Source organism: Lepidochelys olivacea, assembly GCF_965140295.1.
Source record: "Lepidochelys olivacea isolate rLepOli2 genome assembly, chromosome: 8".
NCBI lineage: Eukaryota > Metazoa > Chordata > Testudines > Cheloniidae > Lepidochelys > Lepidochelys olivacea.
Window position 1 is genome coordinate 72,620,553 of NC_140418.1, and position 27,785 is coordinate 72,648,337.

The window sequence follows — 27,785 nt, forward strand, 5'->3', positions numbered from 1 at the left end:
AGGAGGTATTTTTTCATGCTTTGTGTGAATATAAAAAGATCTTCTACACTTTCCACAGTATGCATCCGATGAAGTGAGCTGTAGCTCATGAAAGCTTATGCTCAAATAAATTGGTTATTGTTCTCTAAGGTGCCACAAGTACTCCTTTTCTTTTTGCGAATACAGACTAACACGGCTGTTACTCTGAAACCTGTCTGAAGTTAAACTGCCAGCAGCAACTGTGAAATAAAGAAGGTCCAGTATGTCTGAAGAATAATTTTAATTCTAACTTTTAAGCTCAGCTTTGCACTTGAGTTATTTGTGAAATTTTTAAGTTACTTTATGAGACATGGTGACCTTGTTGACAGAGAATCTAAAGTCAACTTTTCCTAAGTTGATTGACTCTACCTGTATGCATCACAAAATACTTTTTTGATCTGTAGAATGACTGTCTGCCCGCCCATTTTTTCCCAAAATAAAATAAAATAATTAATTGTGGGACTTTCCAAGCCAACATTTACTGTAATGGGAAAGTTCTTCATTTGCATAAAGTTGACCCAATCAATCCCCATTGCGTGACGTCAGAGATTTCAGAGTGACAGTGCCACATTCTGATTTGCCAAAGAACTTCTAAGGATTGGTTTTCATGAGCCAGGCTGTCATCTTTAAGACCTGGAGGAAAAGGAAACTATAGTGCTTCTGGCTATATGATGTCAGTCCACGCTTGCCAAGAAGGCCTATGTTTTCTCCACTCCCTGCCTGGCAACCAACCAATGGGCAGGAGTCCAATAACTTGTAAAATCTAAGACTTGATAGCCACGAGGAATCAGCTTCTAACAATTCCATCAACATTAACAAGCTGTGTTGAAAATGTTACCAGCTAACCATTATTAGCTTCCTGAAGATGCATGAAACCATAACAATGTAAATAAATCTTCTATAAGTATCACGTGTTTTGATTTTATTTTTTCTAGCAGGAAAACACTCCTAGAAAGGTCTGGTGTTCTCTCCTTATTAGGCACTTGATAGTTAAGTGAGAGTAAGTGTGTGTGATTATTTGTAAACCCATGTGAGGTCAGCTACAGGAACAAAAACTAAATTAAGTACCTTTTCTAATTAAAAAAACGAATCTCACATTTAAATGTTATGGATTAAGATTATGTGCTTAAATCCTGACGAACTGTTCTCTTTACCTTAACTGTTTCATGTTTAACATGGAAGTGAATTGATCTTCACTGTGTGAGTTTTTGACAAACAAAGTCATATAAATTGGGACTAAGAATGGAAATGCCCTCCTATTTTGTGACTGACAGCTAAACAAAGACTGCCATTTTACCAGATTAAAAGAGTTACAAGGAATTATTATCCTATTTGGTATTGTTTAATTAACTGATAATTGTGATTATTCATTTTAGTTCATTAATAAACTATATAGGATAGGAAAATTGCGTCTTATTGAGCAATTTACCAGACATCAAGATAACAAAAATAGAGAAATCTAAGGCACAGATAATCCACCTAGTTGTGATGCACAGAACCTATCCTTCTATTGTTTCCAAATAAATGCTAATCAGAGGGGATCCCCTGGATATATTACAAACACAAAATATGTTAAGAATATTACAATTGCAAAGTCAGGCACTCAAAGTTGGGAAATGCTAAAATTAAGGTTACCCATGTAACCTTAATTCTGCTCTCTTGAGAAAATGCATTATGATAGTCTGTAATTATTTGATTGCATACTATTTTTTCCAGCACGTATCGCAAACAGGGTTTGATGCCACACCTTCAGATTCATAGGATAGATTTCTACCAATTGATCTAAAGAAATAACTGGCAGTGGGTTTGTAGACGAGCTACTAGAAGACATAGATGGCCAGCGATTTATACAACTGTTTATTAGACAGCAGTAGAATGTTGGGTGTGTCAGAATTCCTGGCTCAAGGAGGTAAATGTCTACCAGTTAAGCCAACCACACAGATTTACACACACACAGACATAAAAGCTGTAAGTCTACATTTCTATCTCTATTGTGTGTAGTACCTAGCAGGGAGGGATTTTGGCAGTGAGTAGCTGTGGGTATGTTAATGTTATAGTGAATTGGAAATGGATCCTATGAATACAATATAGTACTATTAATATAGGAATTTTGAACTTTAAATCTATTTTTACAATGTTATGGATCAAAATTAAGGTTGGGTGTGAAATATAAATTAGGTGGGATAAAGATGAGTTAAGTAGCATTAAAAAGCAGTAAATCCCTTAACTATTCACTTCCAGATTTACTGTTTAGGTTTTTCTCTTTTGCCGTTATATAAGGTTTCATAAACAAAGTTACAGTTCTTCATGTTTTAGCTAGATTCCACTGAAAACACACTTTCAAGAATAAAGCTTATTTTTAAACAGTTTTTGCTTGTGAGCTTAAATGTATGCACATGTATGCACAAGCACATCTGTATGATAATCAATCATAAATGCCACATTTACATTACTACATAATGATAATCTGGCTAATATATCACCAAAATTTAGGATGGGTAGTAATTTTTTTAAACTTCCAGCAGATACTATTAAAAATTACTATTTGTGAACTTAGTTACTCAAGTACTTGTATTTATAACAAGTTATTGTTAACCACTGTCAGTTTAGCTGTGGCTTTATAAAAACAGGACATATAAATTCATTCATCAATTTATAACAATGCATCTCTTCTTATAAAGGATGTCAAATTAGTATTGTTAAACCGAATTTTAAGATATACATCATCACTTGTATGTCACATTGCTAAGTGTTTTGTGAATGCAATTAAATATCTATCAAAACATATCTCTAATAAAACAGAGTTAAAACTTACCATAGACACTGGATTGTTAATTCCCCAAAGTTTAGTGGGTTTAATATCAATACATTTTTCCAGATGTTTTGCACTGATGGAGTTTTCTACACTGGATTATAGGAGTAGCAGCAGCCACTGCTACAGTTAAAGTTCGATAACTGTTTCCATTCTAATCCCTTGTTTCCAGTCCACTCAACTTTCAGGAACTTTAACCCCCTCAAGCTGAAATTTTCCATTCTGTGTGTCTGCCCACTGATTTATTTATTGGGGGGGGGGGGGCAAGGGGAGGGAGAAGAGAGGTAAGTTTTTGCAGATTTCAGAAAATACACAGTTTGGCTGTTTCCAAGGACAAGGAACTAGAAAACAGGCATACTTTTCCATACATAAAAATATTCCTGCAATTTTTATTGAGCAGCCCTATAGTTGAAAGGAATAAAGTTTCAGAAGATTAAATTTGGCAGAGAAATAGCACACCACAGAGGAGATGCATGTTTCCTTGTTCTATAGAAAATAAACGTGTTTTCTAGTTAAACCTTAGAATAAGAGCAATTTTTTCCCCCATATGCAAAGTACACAGTTAAGGAAGTGTTTATTGGGCATGCAACATCTGCCTTCTTAGTTGCCTAGTGAAAAGCATAGGGAAGCATACTGTTAGAGACACCAGTTTAAGAGCAGTTAGTGAAGGACTTATGACCTAGATGACCATGGTGCCCTGCAGAATACCCAGAACTGAGGTAAAATTCTAGTATTTCCTTGTTTACATTCTGGTCCATTTCCTAGAGTTCAGTGAGTCAATATCTGCCATACTTCAATATAAAAAGGATGATTTCATAAACTCTGGAAGGAGGCTCATGCTCTCCGAAGACTTCTGAACCTAAATAATTTAAAATAAGAAACAAGAATGGCATTTTACACCAGCTTCAGAATTGAAGAAGGACAACATTTACTCCAATAGCTTTTATCTGTGCTTTTGACAGGAGAAGTTAACACACAGTGCAGCTCTCAGCTGTAGGTGTAAATGTCGTCATCAACTATTGCTAGAAAAACTCAGGGCCCTGACCTTTAATCTTAAGCAAAGACAAAACTGCTTTCCAGAATACGTAGTGGTTGTTAGGTCAACTCATAGTTCTTGTCTTCACTTTTAAAATAATCTATTCTAGCATCTAGGATTTTCTTCTCAAATGTTATGTGCTTTTCATCCAAAGGATTCACAAATCACTTGAAAAACTAATTTTGATATAGTAATATAGCTTATGTGAAATACAAACACTTCTGGGGTTGACAACTGCACCCTAACACTTTGAGGAAATGGGAGATACAAGAGTGCAGAAGTAGGTGTAAAAGCATTGATACTAGAAATAACATGGAATAAAGAGATCTGGACCTCTGGACAACTGAGAACGAATTCCTTTCTGAAAGGAACATAAATTAGAGTGTTTGATTTGAAGTCTATTTTGGTAAAGGTCTGTGTACTTTGGAAGCCAAGTACTCCAATTCCTTTGTATGTTCTGGTTGCAGAATGTTTACCACTGTTTAACAGAGTTGTTTCTGGCTCCGTTCTCTTAGATTCTAAACTATTATTTTCAACCTGCCAAGGTCAGAGCAAAATGTTAAAGTTTTTCCACAGACATGCCTTCATGATCGTGGATGACGATGGCCTGGGAGACCAATAGTGATGCAATAAGAATTACAGATTCTTTACCTTGTTTTACTTTGCAAGTCACCCAGACAATATGAAAAAATGGGAGAAAAGTACAGACATCCTTAAAAGGAAAGAGAAGGTATGTATCTTTCATATCATTCACCATCTATTTGAAGAGAATTATGACGGGGATTTTTTCAAAAGAGACTATGGGAATTTGGTGCTCAAGTCCCACTGAATTAAATGGGAGCTGGATGCCTAATTCCCTTGGGTTCCTTTGAAAATCCCCATCTAAAAATTTAGACAAGTTTAAGTGAAAAAAAATCTGATCTCTTGCTTCTTGTCGTGCAATTATTTATTATTTTTACAAAAATGTTTTTCAGTGCTTTACAAGGTATAGGACCAGAGAGGGAAGATATGATAGAGAAGGCTTTAAAGAACAAAAAATCCCCTCATTATGAATCACTGTTGGTAGGTAGACTCTTTGGGCTGTGGTACTAGTGGTAGGTAGACTTTTTGGGCTGTGTGAACGTAAGTTGCTTTCAGGTGCATTTTGACCCTGGTTACAGAAATGTAAATTGCCCTCTTCCGTCTCTTCTTCTATGAAGAATCAGCTTGGACAGTATTATGGAATCTGATGAAGGAAGTGACAAGGTCATAAATACACCTTGTTTCCCAGGAATAGTAGAAAATGAAGACCAGGACTAATCAGAAAGAGAAGTTCTTGAGAACTACACAGTGTAAAAGAGGAAGGTAGAGCCATTTCTTGAGTAGCTACTGTTCCAAATCATGCTTCCTTTACAAATAGAGTGATCATGGATTATATTCTCTCTTTATAAAAGGGCTTCACATTCATGATGCTTTGAGTGTGATCGCAGATCTCTGACTCATGACAATACTATTAAATATATATATAAATTCAATGGCAGAGAGGCCAGAAGAAAGATTAGACGGGAACCTATTAGTCTATTGACCTATAATACATTTTAAAATGACATTTCGAACACGTGCCTTAAAAAGACCCGGTCAAGAATTTGAATTTGGTTTCCCTTTTAGGCTTAATTATGCCTTAGTTGATCATTTATATTATGAGTGGTTGAAAAAGAACCTGTACTGACCTCTCGCTTGCAAAGCTGGAAAAATTTCCTCTGGCTCTTGATACAGCCAGAAGAATTGTCCATTAGATCTCACCAGACAAGATGTGGGAGTAAGTCTATATTTTCTGTTCAGAGGCTTATGTCTCATAAGAGAGCTGGACTGAGGAAACAGGTTACGTTTTGATGAATTCCTGAAAGTTTTCTCCAAGGATATTTTCAAGAGTCTCCGTTGAAAATGACATAATTGTATTAATGCATTCAGGAGCATCTTTGTTAGGGGTGCTTATTTCTTTTAGAGTTCCCTCCTCTTTTTCCAATATTTACCATTTCCATTAGAATGGGCAATGGATCTGGGCATGATAGAAGAGCTCAGGTTAAGATTATTCAGTTTGTTGAAACTTGTAGCTAATTTGACTGTAAAATATAAGTATGGGCTCAGATTTTCCAAAAGTGACTAGTGATTCTGAATAGCTACCTTGATACACTTTGAAAGGCTCTGATTTTCTCAAAGTGCCAAACCCCATTTCTCTGAAAATTAAGCCCTATTATGTGTTTTAAGTTGGATACTCAAATCACATTTTAAAATCCTGACCATAATTTTTTTTAAAACCCAATAGTGTGATAAATGAATATTTTTCAACAAAAATCTTGAGTGCATTTGTTCCATTTGAGTACATTAACATCTTTCACAACCAACTGGTGGCCCTTGTAAGAGCCTGGGAGGAAGGATCAATTTGGGAAGAAAGAAGTATTTCCATTTTGCAGTCAATTTAAACTAATTTAGTTCTCTCAAATTTGTATTTTAATATTGGCTCATTTGAAAAGTGACATTAACTCTCATGTAGCAGTAAAACTTGACAGTAATATAGCACTTTTGTTCAGAATCTTCTTTGATTAAATAATGTGGCTTTAGTTGGGATGGCATGCATGTTTCCCTTGGAAATGCATAGAAAGTTTGGGAGTAGGGGAGAAGGAATCATAGTTTTTCCCAGAAGATGGAAAAGACTGTAAAGAAAAGATGGCAAGTCAGGACACTTCCTAACTCAAACATACTATTATTGTGTCCAAGGATACCTAGAAAAGAAATAGGGACATCCTCCAGAAGCAAAAAGGAAACTAGGAGAGCTGGGTAAAGCACTGGTGTTCAGAAGCCTTTATTTAATCTAAAAATAATGTATAGGCTCTCTGTAGTGGTTTTAAAGCTATGCCACAGTCATAAGCACTCAGGGAGGAAAGTGCCACCTTTTACTGCAGGATTACTGATGATATGGTCCATTGATAGTAGGAGCTACTAGACAACCTGCTGCACTGCTGGGGAGAATTCACCAAGGACAGTAAAGTGGTGAGCTACGGCTTCTTGATTACAACTATTTAGATCACCCACTAACAGATTAGAGGTATGAACTAAACCACTCTGCCACTAGAATGACAAAGACCTTAAGTGGTAGGTGTGCCAAAACAGTAGGCTGAGCAAAGCTCCTTTGACAGATACACTCTGAAATAGTTGTTAGGAAGTTATAAAGAAAAGGAAACAGGTTTCAATTAGTGAAAAGCCAATTTATTTGGAGTCCCCAGCAGTTTGACAAAGAAACACTAACACACACTGCATTGAAGTGCTGCTGTGAGCCTAAAGCTGCTTCCATACTAAGGCAGTGAACTAGGATCAGAGTCTAGAGCTGTGGCAGTCTAGCTGAGGAGTTATTAGAATTTTAATTATTCATAAAGTTACTCCATTACTATGAAATGAGCAGGCTAATCCAGCAGGGATGCCCAGAAAAATGGATGCCTACACATGACAAAGTTAAATTCCTATAGCGGGTCCTGTTAGCCACTGTTTGCTCTGTATCACTTCTTAATTTGAAGAGAATTTTATAACCCATTCCATATTAAAAAGTGTAATTATTTTCATGTCCCATCCATTCCCCAGCCCTAAGAATCGTTTCATCATCTGTAAATTTCCATTAATTTAATTGGTTTACTCTTTTCAAATATTTGTTGAGTGTTTCAATGTAGATACAGGGTTGCTAAAGTCTGGTGCATGCCAACAATTTATTCTTGTACAATAGGATGGAATCTATTTTACTATTTTCCCCTTGTAAACAGGAAAAGATTCTGAGATATAATGTTAGATTTCTCCTTTGAAACACTTACCAGTAACTACCATGCTGCTCATGTTAGAGTTCGGACTATTGAGTACACTGCCTGAAAGAAGTTCGTCAGATCCTCTCTAAAAAGAAAGAGACAGTAAGAGTTTTTTCCCCCTGTATTTTTGTTATCTTTAATGTTGATATTAAAAATATCAGTTTGACAGGGCAAATCCCTTCAGAGAGCTTTAAATGAACATTACATAACCTATTAAGATTTGAGAGATTCTCCCTTTTCAGAAAAGTGACAGTAAATAAAAAAATTAAAATCTAGATAATACAGTATATTTACATAGCATCTCTCAATTCAAATAATTCCATACACACAATCACTTCATCCACAGCTGAAATGCAACCTCCAGGGACCACAAGAGCTGTCCAACAGTACACAACTTCTGAAATATTTTAGAACAGGAAGTTATTAATATTTTATCCACTGAAACTAAATGGGGAATTCAGGCAAATAGTGAAATTAGAATTTGACCAAAGTGCTAGGGCAGTACTACTATTAGAAACAGTTCAAAGCAGACTGTGGTGTTTTGCACTTCTTTATAATACATAAAGGAACCGTGAAAACAATTTTTTTTTTTGGTTGGAGGATGGATTTCTTTTTGGTTTAAACTTCACAAAAATAAGAAGAACATCATCTATTTTTTCTTAGTCTTCTTTTTGGATGATTTCAATGTAGAACGCAGATACCAGAGGAGATTTGGTGTTGAATCCTTAAAGAGGGATCCTTTTCCCCCAAGCATTTTGAGTTAAATAGGTGTTAAAAATAAGTCTGAAGCAGCCTAAATACTTAAAAATATATATATTTCACCTCTCAGTGATCAGGTTTCATTTCCTTCCAGGATAGAAAAAAACACCCAGACAAGTATGTCTAATGTAAAACAAGTATGATTTTGTGTGTTTGTTTGTTTTAAATCTTTCAGGCCTTCCTCATAAGCCAAAATGAATTTAAAAGGACATAAGCCTCCCCTCCTTTGCATGTCATCATTAAAAGGCTACTGGATTTTTTATGTCCAAAATAGGTTAGGACCTCACTTTTGTGTCTTAATTCAAAGGTATCTCCAATAGCACCAATGCCCTCAGCACCAACCCAGGCCATTGGGTCATTACTAAAAAGGATGAGTGCCAGCTACTGAATCACCAAATATTACTCTGCATGAAATCTATGTTTCCATTCTGAGTACTGGCCACAAACTGCTTTACTTACAAAATCTTTATAATAATCAAGATGTTTCAGACTGTGCTGCCTTGAGACAGGTATTATCTACCTCTGTTTGAAAAGCATCCTGTATATTTTGGATAGTTCTTCATTCTAAATAATAAATACATACTAAACTAATCTGAGGATATCACAATACTAAGTGGTATGCTTATACCAGGATGCATATAATCAAGCCCAAACTGTAATATTAGTGTATATATTATATATGCATGTGTATATGAAGAGGAATATCAAAACATATAACACATTTTGAAGTATTCCATATCTAAGATCCATAACATCCTAGACAACACACCAAGCCATTCCGGTCACTAAGCTTATTCAGTTTTGAGCACTAGTTCTCAAAGTTATTTACACAGACTATTCCTGAATAATTTTAGTTTGCCTCACACCCTTGTTGATTCTAGATTCTGCTCTACACATTTTTGGGTTCAAACTGGCAACGTGATTTGACTTAAATTTAATAAAAGAAAACAGCAGAGAGTCTTGGCACTGTCAGAGGAAATAATTTTTAATTAGATCAAAAGAATGAACTTAAAACAGACAAAACTGAAAGGCGATTCAGAGAAGCTATGGAACCTTTCCATTATTCACTCTACATGACTGTTCTCAAATACAAATATGACTGAAATATAGAAGATGGAACTCATTGAAATGTTCTCTCTCTCTCTTTGAAGATCTAAATTTCTACCCCAATATCTGCTAAGGAGAGGATATCATAGTTTGACATCAAAATTATGGAAGACAGGATAGTTGAATTTAAAAAAATATCTGCACTTCTGTGCCATCAGCCCACCAATATATTTCCACTGAGGGATTTTACCTCTGTTTGCAATGGACAAAAGTAATTAGTGATGGCAGCTATCATAAAAAAAACTCAGTTATTACTACTACTAAATAGACTACACACAGTTTAAAAACAAAACAAAAACAAAAAAAACCTATGGTAGTTCCTCAAAAAAACTCTAATATAATAGTACTTCAGTTTGCTTGTAAGACAGCCCTTCCACTGCATCCAAAGTGAATTCCCATGCTACTCACTGTACTGACCTGGATATATTCAGATTCTGTTTTCATTGCTTCATTTGAGGGCAATTACTTGCTCATTCTCATGCCTGAACATAGACAACACACAGGCCACATCTCTACCAGTGCTGGATCTTGGCACATGCAATTTTGAGTCTAGAAGGCTTTCAAGTCCCTCACTTCTCAAGATTTTTTCTTTTTGTTTTGGAAAGATGGATGCTATTTCAGACTTGGCAAAGCAACAACTCAAACTCACGGAATCCTGATCTGTCTTAAGTAAACGCCAGAACACTAACCCTACGTATTTACCCTACAAAGGGAAGACTGTACAGAATGAACAAACTACTTGATGAACTACTAATTTTACTTAAACTACTTAAACATGGAGTTTATTAGACCCAGCCTCTTTTAAATGATCCTCACTCATGCCTGCAAATTCAGTTTTGTCCTTCCTATCTCATCCTGTACCCGTCAGTGCAGCCTTTCACCAGAGATGTGAAGAAAAATATTTAAAGTGTGGTTCTACCCAGAAAAGCAGCTGTGTAAAAGTGACATTGTGGGATTCCTCATGCAGGACCAAATTTTCAAAAAAAAAAAAAAAAGATTCAACTGTCAACTTAAGCCTTCAATATGCGACTCCAAAAAGCAATTTACAAACTTCAGAAGCATAAATTTCTTCATGTACTGTAAATATGAAATATCAAAATTAAAAGAAGTGGAATGCAGGCAATGTGTAACTGTGTATAATACCACTGGGCAACAAATACAATCAAATCTTTTAGTTCTTTCAAAAATTATAGGACAAAACTATAGGTAAGAAGGAAGTGCAGTGCAGTGACTAGCCACAGTGTCTAGATCTTTGCTTTAAATGTTACAACTAATTTAGAACCCATATTATAATTAGTTTCAAAATGGTGTGTCCCAACACGCATTACTTTGAAAATGTGTCTAATCTGAATGCCAGAGGTTATGTTGCATACCTTCCTAGTTTTATCAGGCCATTACAGTCATCAAAATCCCCAGAAGTCTAACCACGAGTCAGGCTGGCAAAAAAATCTATTGTCAACTATTTTTCTGACATCTCCAGAATAATATATTTTAACTCTAGTACAAATCTCTTTCCACATTTAAGAAGCAAAGAGTAGAAATAAGCAGCAAATTCTCAAACTTTTTTTTTTTTAAATCTATTACTGGACTTCATAAAACTTGGTAGCAATTAATTGCCTCATGAGGACCTGTCAAAAAATTTCTGGAAGTCTAAACCATAAGTTGTCTGCCCAATTTTTTATTAACTCTTAAGAAGAGAAACTTTTTGGAAGTCAATTATTGTACCTAACGTAACAGATTTGTTTAGGTTAAAGAAGGCTTATTAAAAGCATTACTCAAATTTGCAGTCTCTTGTGACAATGGAAATAAACAAAACACAAAGTGAACGGTGTTACTACAGTCAACAAATGAACAAAACTATCCCTCTATTTCAAACACAGTAGTAAAAGCCAACATTATCATCTACTTACTATACACAATTAATATCTAAACAGTTTTTAATTACAATCTGGTGATGGGGATATAATAATTATAAAATAAATTCTGTTAACTCTTGGGAGAGATTTTGATTTACCGATGATACATATCTACGTTAAGTAGAGCATAGGACATGTTTTTTCTGTAATGAAAGAAAGCAGAAAAATGTTAAATGGTAGTTTTAGTTACATTGTACATTTACCACAGTTCATCTCAGCCTAGGCGCATATTTCAAACCATGAGCATAACACCACTGTGACACACTCAGGGTATGTCTATATTGCAATAAAAGACCCACAGCAGAGCCGCAGCTGGCCTGAGTCAATTGACCAGGCTCTGAGACTTGCTGCCACAGGTTTTTTATTGAAGTGTAGGTGTACCCTTAGCTTCTAACAGCATCTACAGGCAACTGAAAACTAGTAGTATGATGGAGTAGCAGCAGCATTCAAAAAAAAAGGGTTCAGAATAACCAGTGACTGCCATTCCAGTAGCTAGAGTCATCCTTCTTCAGGGTAAGTTTCTTGCAAATCCAACTATAAAGTGTCTTCAGGCATTAAAAAAAAACAAAAAAAACATTGCCTCCAGAGATGAAAATACTAAGAGTTTGAGTTAGTATATTGGGGGGGAAGGAGAGGGCACAGAAAAATAATTGCTCATTTACATATTTCAATTTGCATGAGCGATAGATATGAATTTCATTAATATTCTGTTGTCATATGATAATTTTTTAGTGAAATACAGCATGCATATATTTTGTTTATGCTTATGAGTGAAGAGGAAGTGCATTTATGAATAGACATCTTACCTTACACACTGACCTCAAATAGCAATATCCCCAATCTGCTCCAAAAATAACTAACAGAAGCCAACTCACTTCGGAGAGCAACATACTATTACTTGACTTCCCAAGGCCAGGGCCCCTGGAGTATGCGTTACATCTGTACACATTCTTGTCCTACCTACAGTCCAAAAGAAATTCCATGCAGGTTCACAGGTATGCTACAACAATCCCTACTTTCATCTCTGCCACATCACCATATAGACAAAAGACTTGTCTAACACAGTTTTTACTGATTTAAATACCATTTAGTTAAATCAGGACAAAAACTGTGCATAGACCAGCCCAACAACTCTGAATTCCACCAACAATTGGTAATTCATTGCTGTAATTTGTTTTTAAATTCACTTGTCTTTCTGTAACTAATTGGACATTACACGAATACCTGTCGTCATTTGTCCTATAAATCCTCTCCCTCTTCCTCACTTCTCACCAAAATTTCCTGTAAGCTGCGCGGCTACGTAGCAGCCTATTTAGCACCGCGCAGGCGCTCAAGGAAACCGCCTGGGGACCTGCTGCGGTCGGTGGAGGGGTGCCCCTTCCCCAGCCCCCAACCTGGTGCAGCTGGGGCACAAGACGCCCCTCCTCCGTTCCAAACTATGCTGAGGTGCGGCTTGGGCCAGCCTCAAGCACGGCCGGAGTGACCCGGACCCAACCACGGCTGGGAAGCCCAGACCTGCTGCGGTGGGGCGGCACAGTCAAAGCGGCCAGGCTCCAGCCAGGATGGCCCTCCCCTGGCCCAGACCTGCTGGGGCCAGGGGATGGGCGCCTATCCTGCAGCTCCAACCCCAGAGCTGCCGTGGTGGGGAGAGGTGCCTCCCCACCAGCCCAGGTGCTGCTGCTGCGAAGAGAGAAACCTGTGGGGGTCCTCTCTCCCCACCAAAGCCCGTGAGCCCCCTCCTGCACCTCAAATCCCTCATAGAATCACAGGATATCAGGGTTGGAAGGGACCTCAGGAGGTCATCTAGTCCAACCCCCTGCTCAAAGCAAGACCAATCCCCAATTTTTGCCCCATATCCGTAAATGGCCCCCTCAAGGATTGAACTCACAACCCAGGCTGAAGCTCAAACCACTGAGCTATCCTTCCCCCCAACCCCTCATCCCTGGCCTCACCCCAGAGCCCACACCTCCAGCTGGAGCCCTCACACCTCAACCCTCATCCCAGAGCCTGCACCCCAACCCTCTGCCCCAGCCCTGAGCCCCCTCCCACACTCCAAATTCCTTGGCCTCACCCCCACCACATGAATTTTGTTATGTGCTTCGATGTGAAGGTGATGTGTGACACATCACCTCCATATTGGTGCACATAACAAAATTCATTCCGCACATGGGTGGGAAAAATTAGAGGGAACACTGCTTCGCACCCCAGCAGACCACAGATCCTTTACATCTCCCTCCTACCATCCTCTCTCCTTCTCTCATATATTCTCCATTTCAACTCCCTGCAGAAGAGAATATACCTCCTTTGGTTATAACCAATCACATGTTAAAAAGCCACCTATATCTGTATAACAGAGTATAAAATGAGATTTTCAGAGCAATCTAGATTTAGATACATCTTTCATTAAAATTAGATGTACCTGAATCACACTTAGGTCTTGGAAACTTAAACCACAATGTGCATATTTAAATATGTATATATACATATGCCTGAGGAAGGAGATGCGTCTTGCACTGTACCCCGAAGATCACTCAACCTGGGCTCTATCAGACCAGAAAGAAGAGTTGCAGAGTCAAGAACTAAACAGCTGCCAAGAATACATGCCACCACACTTACACCTACTGACTATGAGCTTGAACACTTCTGAGTCAACTACCATGAGAGAAAGGAGGCTGAAGCAGTTTCTCAGATAGCCAGAGCCCCACAACTTTAAGCATCCAGATACAAATATGTAGCCATCCTGATCGATTCTCTGGGGTAATGCATTCCCTTCAGCCATTGCCAGCTTAAACGTGGGAAGCCACATTCTGTGCCAGCTGTAACTAAATAGTAATACCTTGGCCGAGGCAGTGAGACTAGGGAGAAATGTACTGCTGATCACGCCTGAGACAGAATATCAGTTTGAATGTGCTGATTTAAGCGACAGGTTATATACCACAGCTGTTAGATATGAAATTGCAGAACTGAGCTCCTTCAGAACTCTTGGGTGAGTACCATCTAGTCCTGGTAACTTATTACTGCTCAATTTAGCAATTTGTTCCAAAATCTCCTCTACTGACAACCTCAATCTGGGACAGTTCCTCAGATATGCTACCTAAAAAGAATGACTCAGGTGTGGGAATCTCCCTTACATCCTCTGCAATGAAGACGGATGCAAAAAATTCATTCAGCTTCTCTGTGATGGCCTGGTCTTGCTTGAGTGCACCGTTAGCACCTCAATCATCCAGTTGCCCCACTGATATGTTTGACAGGCTTCCTGCTTCTGATGTACTTTAAAAAAAAAAATGTATGCTGTTAGTTTGTGTTTTTTGCTAATTGCTCTTCAAATTCTTTTTTTGTCCTGCCTCATTCTACATTTACACTTGACTTGCCATAGTTTGTGTTTTCCTCAATAGGAAATTTTAAAGTATGTCTTTTTCCATCTAACTGCTTCTTTGTTGTTTAACCATGGTCCTCTTACTGTATTTTATTATTTTATTTTTTTAATTTGGGATATACATTTTGTCTGGGTCTCTGCTATGGTGTTTTAAATAGTTTCCATGCAAGCATTTCACTCACAACTGTTCCTTTTAATTTCAATTTAACTAGCTTTCTCATTTTTGTGTAGTCCCCCTTTTTGAACTTAAAATGCTACTGTGGTGGGTTTCACTGGTATTTTCCCCCTACAAGGATGTGAAATTTAATTATATTATGGTAGCTACTACTGAGCAGTTCGGCTATATTGACCAGTTGGACCAGATCCTGTGCTCCGCTTAAGACTAAATCACAAACTGCCTCTCTCCTTGTGGGTTCCAGAAGTAGCTGCCCCAGGTAGCAGTCATTAATGGGGACTAGCAATTTCTCTGCATTCCATCCTGAGGTGACATTTACCCAGTCAGTATGAGGATAGTTGAACTCCTCCATTATTATTGGGTTTTCTTTTTTTGTAACTGCTAATCTCCCTGACCATTTCACAATCATCATCACGATCAAGCGGTATTCCTATTGCTATACTGTAGTTATTCAAGAATGGAAATTCTACCCATATAGATTCTATGGTACTATCTTGAATTAATGAAACTTTTACTTTATTTGATTCTATGCTTTCTTTCATATACAGTGCCACCTCTCCTCTCGCCTCCTCCCCCCAGTGCGACCTACTGTCATTCCTATTTATTCTGTACCCTGGTATTACCCTGTGCCATTGTTTATCGTCATTTCACGAAGTTTCTGTGATTCCTATGATACCAATATCTTCATTTAACACCAGGCACTCAAGTTCACGCATCTAAGTTTTTAGATTTCTAGCTAAGTATTTTTCTAGCTGTCTAAGTTTTTAGCTAAGTTTTTTAGTTTTTAGTTGTCTGCCTTCATGTGATGTAACTGAAGGGAACTCTTTCATTTGACCGTTTTCCTTCAGTTCCTACCCGTACTTTATCAGCTTCTATCCCCTACTCCTTACTAAGATATAGGGTATCCCCTTTAATAAATACTCCATCTATGGGATGTCTCTTTCTGAACTATGTGCTTCTCCACACCTGTCAGCTTTCACCCAGCTCTTAGTTTCTAAACTCCTCTACGACCTTTTTAATTTTACTTGCCAGCAATCTGGTTCCCTTTTGGTTTAGGTGGAGCCCATCCTTCCAGGATAGGCTCCTCCTTTCGCAAAAGGTCTCCAGTTCCTAATAAACCTAAATCCCTCCTTCAAACACCAACATCTCATCCACACACTGAGATCCCACAGTTCTGGCTGCCTAACTGACCTTGCACACGGAGCTGGAAGCATCTCAGAAAATGCCACCATGGAGGTCTTGTACTTTAATCTCTTTCCTAGCAGCCCAAATTTAGCTTTCGGGACCTCTTTCCTACCTTTTCCTGTGTCACTGGTACTTACATGTACAACGACCACCAGTTCCTCCCCATCACTTCACGCAACTACATCTAAATTGGCTCAAAAGGTCCACAACCTTCACACTCTGCAGGCAATTCACCTTGCAGACTCCCAATCATCATAAACCCATCTATCTATATTTCTAATAATCAAATCTCCCACTACTACTAGCTCTTCCTAATAACTGGGGTTTCCTCCCCCAGAAGATGTATCCACTCACACTGAGGATTCCATTCATCATCTACAAGTAGAGACTCAACGATGGGCTCATTTCCCTCCACTCCAGCTTGATGTTTTCCCCAAGACTTTCATTCTCCTAAAGAGCACAGAGGTTGTCAGTCTTTCCTTTAATTAGTTCAATTAGGGCCCTAACTCTCTCACCCAACACTCACTACTGTTCAGTTAGGTAAAAGTCATCATTTGTGTCCAGAAGACAATACCTTAATCCATGGTTTTGGGCAGGCTGCATTTTTAAAATCTTGGCTAATCAAATATATACAGTTCAGAGAAATGGAAAATTTGTAATGAGAAGAATAGCAGTACTTTCTCAGGTATGAAATATATAATAGTTAAGCTATATGAATGTTGGTTATAAAGAAGCCAGGTGAAATAGAAATTTCTGACGTATCCATTTTTAAAACTTACACTTGTAGAATTAGATGCATAGGTTATATATAAATATACAATGTATATAGACATCATAATTTCTTCAAGGAGATAAAATTAAAATATTTGATTGCGCTACCCTCAGGAGTGAGATATCAGCTAAAACAGAGGTGTGTAAACTACGGCCCATCAGCTGTTTTAATTCGGCCCTCGAGCACCCGCCGGGGAGCGGGGTCTGGGTCTTGCTCTGTGCAGTTCCCGGAAGCAGCGATGTGTCCTCCCTACGGCTCCTATGTGTAGGGACAGCCAGGGGGCTCTGCATGCTGCCCCCACCCCAAGCGCCGCGCCCGCAGCTCCCAATGGCTGGAACCACAGCCAGTGGTAGCTGCAGGGGCAGTGTCTGCGGATGGGGCAGCGCGCAGAGCCGTCTGCCAACACCTCCGCATAGGAGCCAGAAGGAGGACATGTCGCTGCTTCCAGGAGCTGCTTGAGGTAAGCGTCGCCCAGAGCCTGTACCCTTGACCTCCTCCCGGGCCCCAACCCCCTGCCCTGGTCCCTCTCCCACCCTCCGAACCCCTCAGTCCCAACCCTGATCCCCCTCCTGCACCTCCAACCCCCTCATCCCCAGCCCTACCCCAAAGTCTGCACCCCCAGCCAGAGTCCTCACCCCCTCCTGTACCCCAACCCCAATTTCGTGAGCATTCATGGCCCACCATACAATTTCCATACACAGATGAGGCCTTCAGGCCAAAATATTTTCCCACTCCTCAGCTAAAGCCACCACGGCCTGTGGAAAACAGTACCAGTATTCAGTGTCATTACACTATACCTCTAGATTCATGCAACCGAATAATTCCTTCCTCATTTCCCCAAACTCCAGCGAGGGCACAGGGGGCGGAGCCTACTCACTACAACTGGTGCTGTGACTGGCATGGTGCACAAACAATCCCAAGCAGAACTGAGAATATAGTGCCTAAAACTTTAGGAGAGCAAAGGGAGTGAGTTTTGCATCTTAAATTTTGCTTTCCATCGTGACTACACAGACAATGGTACATCCAAGTGTTTTATCTGCAGCTGTGCCCTTCAGGGTAGTCTTGTCCACACCCATGGAGCGCCTGAGCCAGATAAGCAGAAGAGAGAAGAGGACTCAGGATGAACAGCAAGCAGGAAAATTGCCTGGGAACCATCCAAGAGGAACTATGGTCAGTGCTCTTGAGGTAGATACTGCGTTAGTGGGGCTGTGTTGTCAGCTGGTGGGGTGAGTATTTGAGTGTCTGTGTGCTGTGACCATTTGTTTGACTATGTTTGCTTAGTGCTAACTGTAGGGACTGCTTGACTGCATGCTTGTTTGTTCGAAAAGTGTGACTTTGGAGAGCTTTGTTCCTGGTGAGTCCTAAGTAGTTGACTCAAGTGTGAACCAGGTGAGGCTTCAAGCCTAGGCAACATGCTTTGAGCCAGCAGACTTATAAAAAGGCAGCCAGTTGCCAACCTAGTGAGGAGAAGCAAACAGGAGTTTGCCTGTGAGTTCACTTAGGGAGAGAGCCCACAGATTTTTTGCCTTTCAGGCTTCTGGGAACAGTAAATACCGGGAAGTAGAAAAATGTAGAATCAAATTAAGTAAAAATCTTAAATAAATCCACACGCTCTATAGAATCTCTATGGATAGCAATTCCATGCTCTAATAGATCCCTACTGTTATATTCTTATTAATCAACCACCTGACCAGAACAGTGATAGTGACGATGAAATGATAAGGGAGATTAGAGACGCTATCAAAATAAAGAACTCAATAATAGTGGGGGATTTCAATTATCCCCATATTGACTGGGTACATGTCACCTCAGGACGAAATGCAGAGACAAAATTTCTTGATACTTTAAATGACTGCTTCTTGGAGCAGCTGGTGCAGGAACCCACAAGAGGAGAGGCAATTCATGACCTAGTCCTCAGTGGAGTGCAGGATCTGGTCCAAGAGGTAACTATAACAGGACCGCTTGGAAATAGGAACCATAATATAACAATTAACATTCCTATGGTGGGAAGAACACCTCAGCAGCCCAACACTGTGGCATTTGATTTCAGAAAGGGGAACTATGCAAAAATGTGGAGGGTATTTAAACAGAAATTAAAAAGGTACAGTGACTAGAGTGAAATCCCTGCAAGCTGCATGGGCACTTTTCAAAGACACCATAATAGAGGCTCAACTTAAATGTATAACCCAAATTCAAAAACACAGTAAAAGAACTAAAAAAAGAGCCACAGTGGCTTAACAACCTGTAAAAGAAGCAATGAGAGATAAAAAGGCATCTTTTTAAAAAAGTAGAAGTCAAATTCTAATGAGGTAAATAGAAAGGAGCATAAACAATGCCAAATGAAGTGTAAAAATGTAACTGGAAAAGCCAAAAAGGAGTTTGAAGAACAGCTAGCCAAAAACTCAAAAGGTAGTAAAAAAAAGTTTTTTAAGTACATCAGAAGCAGGAAGCCTGCTAAACAACCAGTGGGGCCCCTGGATGATAGAGATACAAAAGGAGCACTTAAAAACGACTAAGTCATTGCGGAGAAACTAAATGAATTCTTTGTTTCAGTCTTCATGGCTGAGGATGTGAGGGAGATTCCCAAACCTGAGCCATCCTTTGTAGATGACAAATCTGAGGAATTGTCACAGATTGAAGTGTCATTAGAGGTGGTTTTGGAATTCATTGAGAAACTTAACAGTAACAAGTCACACGGATCAGATGGCATTTACCCAAGAGTTCTGAAAGAACTCAAATGTGAAACTGCAGAATTATTAACTATGATTTGTAACCTGTTCTTTAAATCAGCTTCTGTACCCAATGACTGGAATACAGCTAATGTTTAAAAAGGGCTCTAGAGGTGATCCTGGAAATTACAGACCAGTGAGTCAATACCGGGCAAATTAGTTGAAACAACAGTAAAGAATAAAATTGTCAGACACATAGAAGAATATAAATTGTTGCGCAAAAGTCAACATGGTTTCTATAAAGGGAGATCATGTCTTAGTAATCTATTAAAGTTCTTTGAGGGGGTCAACAAAACATGTGAACAAGGGGGATCCAGTGGACACAGTGTGCTTAGGTTTCCAGAAAGCCTTTGACAAGATCCATCACCAAAGGCTATTACATAAATTAAGTTGTCATGGGATAAGAGGGAAGATCCTTCCGTGGACTGAGAACTGGTTAAAAGTCAGGGAACAAATGGTAGGAATAAATGGTAAATTTTCAGAATGGAGAGCAGTAACTACTGGTGTTCCACCAGGATCAGTCCTAGGACCAATCCTATTCACCTTATTCATAAATGATCTGGAGAAAGGGGTAAACAGTGAGGTAGCAAAGTTTGTAGATGATACTAAACTGCTCAAGATCATCAAGACCAAAGCAGACTGTGAAGAACTTCAAAAAGATCTCACAAAACTAAGTGATTGGGCAGCAAATGGCAAATGAAATTTAATGTGGATAAATGTAAAGTAATGCACACTGGAAAAAATAACCCCAAGTAAACATACAATATGATGGGGGCTAATTTAGCTACAACTAATCGGTAAAGAGATCTTGGAGTTATCGTGGATGGTTCTCTGAAGACGTCCATGCAGTGTGCAGCGGCAGTCAAAAAAGCAAACGGGATGTTAGGAATCATTAAAAAAGGGATAGAGAATAAGACTGAGAATATCTTATTGCCCTTATATAAATCCATGGTACACCCACATCTTGAATACTATGTACAGATGTGGTCTCCTCATCTCAAAAAAGAGAAACTGGCATTAGAAAAGTTTCAGAGAAGGGCAACTAAAATGATTAGGGGTTTGGAACGGGTCCCATATGAGGACAGATTAAATAGATTAGGACTTTTCAGCCTGGAAAAGAGGAGACTAAGGGGGAATACGATAGAGGTATATAAAATCATGAGTGGTGTGGAGAAAGTGAATAAGGAAAAGTTATTTCCTTGTTCCCATAATATAAGAACTAGGGGCCACCAAATTAAATTAATGGGTAGCATGTTTAAGACAAATAAAAGGAAGTTCGCCACACAGAGCACAGTCAACTTGTGGAACTCCTTGCCTGAGGAGATTGTGAAGGCTAGGACTATAACGGTTTAAAAGAGAAAGGATGGGTAAGGAATGATGTCCCTTGCCTCTGTTTGTCAGAAGGTGGAGATGGATGGCAGGAGAGTGATCACTTGATCATTACCTGTTAGGTTCACTCCATCTGGGGCACCTGGCATTGGCCACTGTCGGTAGACAGGATACTGGGCTGGATGGCCCTTTGGTCTGACCGAGTATGGCCATTCTTATGTTCAGGGTGGATAAAAATCAATGGATTTTAAAAAAAAATTGATTTTTTTTGTATTTAAATAGTTTTTTTCCTCAAAAAGCATCTTATCAAAAAAATCCAATCTAAAAAGAGTTTTAATTAAAATATCTTTGAGCTATAATGTATCTCCTCATGGAATAGGGATTATAAATTCTAATTCTATAGTATGAGACAATACATTCATGTAATTTTTAAGAAAAGTTTTGTAAATGAGTTCCAATAGTTCATGGATTAGGAACCCAATTTTATGAGGTTCCAGATGCTTCTGTATAGAAAGATTAACCTAAATAATCTATCTACCCAATGGGACTCAATGCTCAGTCTAGAAGATACCATCAGAGATGCTTAGTTTTACAGTTCTCAAACTGTGGATTTGTGTTTCCAGAGATAACATGCTTGTTAACAGCAAAAACGTTTTAAAATAAATATATAGAGGTGAGAAACAACAGACCTCAACACTACTGTCCCTCTGCAAATTTGTGTACATAGAGTCACTCCCTTACCTCTCTCTAAGAAAGTGCGACCTTCCAAAAAGTTCAATGAATAGAAGATTGTTGGGGACAGAATAGATCTGGACAAGAAGTCTGGAGATAAATGTGAGAAGGGAGGGACAGGCAGTAGAAACAAAAGTGAAACTGTTTGAGCAGCACATTCCAGAAGTCTTGAGGTCTTCATTGATTTGAGATCTACCATACATTCTCTCACTAGAAGGGAAAACCTATAATGGCAGAAGGCTGTAAAAAGAGACCCAGTTTGGGAATATTTTAATGAAGTTCCTCTATCTGTGGGTAAGACAGGCATGCGTGCAAAATGCCAACAGTGCACCAAAGAAATGCAAGGCCTGATTGCCCGAATGAAACATCATCACGAGAAGTGTTCCTTTTCAGGAGGAAGCTGCGTTGAAGATGATGAAAGGAACATATCTGAACATGCAGGATCTTCAAGTTGGTAAACTTTTTTATTTCATACTTCTTTCTTAAGGACTGCTTGTCTTCCTTCTGGACTATTCTTGAATTCTCATGTTTGAGCAAAAAATATAGTTCTTACTCTCTGGTACTATCATTTTAGATGCAGTGGTGATAAAAAATAAATAGCTGAAATAGGCATAACTTCCTTCTAAAATTTCACCTTTAAAGTAGTACTGCGTGTCAGTGAATGCAATGAGTAATACTAAATGAGCAGTATGGTAATAATAATTAAATAACTGCATTGACTTATTTTGTTTCGGAGAATCCATCCTTAACATAGAGGATTCTCAAGACTATCCGCCTTCAAGATCACCATCATTTTCTATAGTTTCAGAGTTATCTGCCAATGATAGTGTTTCAGTCACATCATGTATTTCACATAGCCACAGTATATCACCTGTAGCAAAAAGAAAAAAAAAAAAAAAAACCACCTCCATCATCTCCAGAAACAACCATAGATAAGTTTGTGATAAGAACCAGCAGATTACAAAAAGAGGTAATTGATGAAAAAATCTCCTGGTTTGTTTCTGCAACAAACTCTCCTTTCCGCATGATTGAGAACCCACGCTTCGTTAACATGGTTTAGTCATTAAGACCAGGATACAATCCACCCAACAGAGTAGATGTTGCAGGCAAATTGCTGGATAAAGTGTATGAAAGAGAAATTGAGCAGTAGGGAAAAGGTCTAGAGAGTAAAACTGTTAACCTGAGTCTTGATGGGTGGAGCAATGTCCACAATGATCCTGTTGTACGTGCTTGTGTGACGACAGAAGAAGGGAATGTCTTCCTTACAGAAACAATTAATACATAAGGAAATGCACACACAGCAAAATACTTACAAGAAGTAGCAGTAAAAGCTATAACTGTGAAAAAAAATTCAATTGTCTAGTACGCAGCTTGGTCACAGACAATGCTGCAGATGTATCCAAGATGAGAAGAAATTATTTAGAAGAGAGTCCCAAGCTAATAACATACGGTTACAGTGCTCATTTGATGCACCTCCTAGCAAAAGACTTCAGTGTTCCAGAAATAAAGGCTAATGTTGTTGAAAGGGCAAAATACTTCCATAACAACCACTTTGCAGCAGCTGTTCTGAAAAAAGTGGGAGGAATCAAGCTAACTCTCCCACAAGATGTGCGATGGAACTCAGTAGTGGACTGTTTTGAATACTATATCAAGAACTGGCCTATCGGAGGACAGTTAGTGCCATCTATTTTTTTACTATTTTGTTCACAGTCACAGCCAAAGTTCCCAACATTGGGCTTAATAGAAATGTTGAACACATGCGGAGTACCCTGAAGCCTATTTCTGTAGCCTTGAACAAAATGCAGGGAAATAGCTGTTTTATTGCTGACAGTGTTGAAATTTGCATATTTCTCTCTTTAAGATCTCACTCGGTTCCTTCCAATGACAGAGTTAAATTACAAGCATTAAAAAAAAGAATGGGACAAACACTATCTCCAGATCATTTTCTTGCAAATATTCTCAATACCAGGGTCAAAAATTCATATGCTTGTTTTGTTAAAATGTTACATATTTGTTTTAGTTAAATAAAACAATTTAAAATGTCTGTCTGGTGATGTTCTCTTCCCAATACAGCATGGCAAGAAAATCCTCCAAATATTAATGATTAACCTGTTGAACTGGAGATCAATATTTACGAAGTCATTGGGAGGTAAACTGCTTCAATTACCTTTGGTAATTGAAGTAACCAATCATTCATTTTTTGATATCGCTGTAAAACGAATCTGAAAATTTTTCAAAATAAATCACTTTAAAAATGTATAGTGTGTACCTTCTAAAAATGAAACCTACATCTATCTCTGAATTGTGAAGAATATGTAGTAAGGTTATAACAACTAACAAGAATGCACTTTTATATAGCAATCCATGATTAAATAGAGTCTTCCTGACTAGTGATTTAAATCAAATCCACCCTGGTAAATACATCATCTGAAGAGGCTCTTGATACATTACAAGGAAAAAAAATATGGGCTATGAGAGATCAGCTGCACAGGATGTGTCCTATATGTCTTTCTCCCAGAGGATAGAAGCGATTTCCTTCTGCACAAAGTGCAAGCTGGTCTCCATACTGCAAGAAAAGGTTAAAGGACTGGAGACCAAAGTATCGACCCTGCATTGTATCGGAGAAAATAAAGACTTCCTGGAGAGAAGTCAAGATTTGATACTGCAAGCACAGTATGCCCAAGAATCGGCGACAGCAGTGCAGGGGGGACTGAAGAACAGGGAAGAAAACTGCCAGTGTGTGACCTCCAGTAGAAGAATGAGAGCCAGTATACCCCCAACACATATAGAGGAAAAACAACTGCTTTTAGGCTCTCTGCACAGGTACTATTGTTGAGAATGCCTTGGAAGAGTCATCTGAGGGAAGGCTCCAGGAGACCGCATTGACCAGAAGGCATGGGATGCATTGTCATAGGGACGGGAGTTCCGTGACCACCAACCTCAAGAGGAGGAGAAGAGTCGGGGTGGTCAGGGACTCCCTCCTAAGCGGGAGAGTCATCTATCTGTCGTCTGAGACCAGGAATCCTAAGAAGTGTGCTGCTTGCCTGGAACTAGAATTCAGGATGTGACAGAGAGTTTTCCGAGATTCATCAAGCCCTCAGACCTCTACCCCTTCCCACTTATCCACATGGGCACCAACAATACTGCCAAGACTGACCTTGAGTGGATCACTACATGACTCTGGGAAGAAGGATACAAGCGTTTGGGATGCAAGTGGTGTTCTCATCCATTCTCCCTCCGGAAGGAAAAGGCCTGGGCAGGGACCGTCAAATCATGAATGTAAATGCATGGCTATGTATGGTAATGGTGAGAAGGTTTTCGTTTCTTTGACAGTAAGCTGACGTTCCAGGAAAGAGGATTACTGTACTAGGATGAGCTCCATCTACCAAACACTGAGAAGAGCATCTTTGGACATTGTCTGGCTAACCCAGTAAGGAGAGCTTGAAACTAGGTCTGATGACAAAAAACTGGACAATTCACATCTAAGCTCAATTAATGAAGTCAAGGGGAAGGGGCTAAATTCTGGAGAAGGGACTAGAAACCACAACTGCATTAAAAAGGCAAGAAGAAAAGCAACAGGACAGTCTTCAAAATATCTTCAATGTCTGTATACCAATACAAGGAGTATGGGGAATAAGCAGGATGAACTGGAAGTCATGGTATATGTAGAAAATTAGGACTTAATTGGCATTACAGAGACTTGGTGGAACAACTCCAATGACTGGAGTACCAGCACTGAGGGATATAGCTTTTCCCAGAAGGATAGGAATAGGAAAAATGGAGGTGGTGTTGCACTGTACATCAAGAATGCATAAACTTGCTTTAAGGTCCAAGAGGAAGTGAGCTGCAGACCTACTGAGAGTCTCTGGGTGAGGACAGAAAAGGAAAAGAACAGTAGCGATGTTATGGTGGGGGTTTATTATAGACCACCAAATCAAGAGAAGGAAGTGGACGAGGCATCCTACAAGCAGGTAACAAAATCAGCTGAGATGAGCTAGTATTAATGGGGGATTTTAACTTTCCTGATATCTGTTAGAAGACGATTACAGCAAAACACAGTATGTCCTGCAAGTTTTTAGCATGTATAGGGAACAACTTTCTGATTTGAAAAAGTTAAAGAAACAGTGAGGAAATCATCCATTTTTGATCTGGTGTTGACCAACAGGGATGAATCAGTTGCGAACATGAAGGTGGTCAGGAATTTGGAAGGAAGTGATCAGGATTTCATAGAATTCAAGATCCTAAGGAAAGGAGGACATGAGAACAGCAAAACTGGATTTCAGAAAGGCAGATTTCAACCAACTCAGAGAAATGATAGCCAAGGTGCCATGGAAAGACCAATTAGGAAGAAAAGGAGTCAAAAGGGGCTGACAATTCCTACAAGATATTAGTGGCTCAATATCAAGCTATTCCTATGCAGAGGAAAGATAAGAAGAGCCACAGGAGGCCAATATGGCCACACCAGGAACCTTTTAGCTATGGAAAAACCAAAAGGGATACATACAGGAAACGGAAGGAGGGGCATGTCACCAAGGAAGTATACATGGGAATAGCGCGAACATACAGGAACAAAATCAGAAAAGCCAAGGCAAAGACTGAGTTATAGCCGGCAAGAAATGAGAGAGACAACAAGAAGGAGATCTACAGATAAAGTCACACAATAAAAGAAAGATCATGAATGGCGTGGGCCTACTGCTCAATGGAGGTGGTGAGCTGGTAACAGAAGATTACAGGAAGGCGGAGCTGCTCAGTGCCTACTTTGTTTCAGTCTTCTCACAATAACTTTGTTCGTTGTCCAGTCACGTTATCATTGCCAGTAAAGGGGAAGGGATGCAGATAAGGATAAGTAAACAATACGTCAGATCTTCTGACTAATCTGAATGAACGCAAGTCAGCAGGGCCTGATGCGGTTCAGTTCAGGATGCTGAAGAAATCTCGAAGCCACTGACAAAATTCGCAAACTCATGGATGACAGGAGAGGTCCTGGAAGACGGGAGAAGCGCTAACACAATGCCCATCTTTAAAAAGGGGGAGAAAGGAGGAGCTGGGGTCAGTCAGCCTGACCTCAATACCTGGGAAGATACTAGAGCAACGTATAAAACATTCAATTTGTATAACCCTGCGTGGATACAAAAAGGTGTATCTGCATCTGATCCGCAAAAATTGTCCGTGGATAGCTGGGGACTTGAGGGCTCTAAACAGCTCCACAGGTCACTGTGCAGCAATGACACAGGACTGTGTCAAGCCCGCAACCGCCCATCCCAGCACCACTTCCCCAGAGACCTCCTGCCCTGCCACAGGCTCCGCCCCTGCCGTACCTGCTGTGGGCAGGGAGGCTACAATTCTATGTAGTGCTGCCCTCCCCATGGGGAGAGGGCTCGGAGACCCTCACGCAGTTGCGGATACTCTAATGCACGCAGCTATAGCCGCCTGCTCATTTAAAGAACAACCACAGCTTCAAAATAGCACTTGGCTCACGGCTCACTCCCTTCTGGGAGTTGTAGTTCACCTCCTCTTTCCAAGCAAGCTGGCGACTACAACTCCCAGAATGCCCAGCCTGCTGCTGCATGATTCAGAGAGCCAAGCTGGAGCCTGCAGACTGGGTGACAGCCGCTCCATTTGGGTGAGTCTGTGCTGAGAGCCCTGTGCAGATAAAAGAATTTGTATCTGCATCCAAGCTGTGATGCGCAAAAATGGTCTGCCAATATCCACAGATACAAAGCAGACAGACGTAAATTTGCGGGGCTCTCTTAATTTGTAGATACCCGGTAGATGAAGGGGTAATCACTAGCAGCCAACATGAATTTACTAAGAACAAATCATGCCAAACTAATTTGATTTCCTTCTTTGACAGGGTAACTGGTTTGGTGGAGAGGAGGAATGCAGTGGACATAATATACATGGACTTTAGCAAGGCTTTTGACACAGTTCCACATAACATTCTGGTAAGTAAGCTGGAAAAATGCAAACTCAGTGAAACTACCATTAAGCAGAAACATAACTGGTTAA

General features: G+C 39.5%; 1 protein-coding gene across 6 annotated transcripts in view; it reads right to left on the reverse strand.

Moving 5' to 3' along the window:
* Positions 1-27,785, reverse strand: part of PTBP2 (polypyrimidine tract binding protein 2) — an 85,027-nt gene that overhangs the window by 48,808 nt on the left and 8,434 nt on the right. For 5 of the 6 annotated variants that reach the window (XM_084637784.1, XM_084637783.1, XM_084637782.1 and 2 more), the window contains one exon: positions 7,706-7,781. The exons of the other annotated variant lie outside the window; for it this stretch is intronic. In XM_084637784.1, the coding sequence (XP_084493910.1) occupies positions 7,706-7,781 (76 nt within the window). The remainder of the gene's footprint in view (positions 1-7,705; positions 7,782-27,785) is intronic. 6 annotated transcript variants of the gene reach the window in all.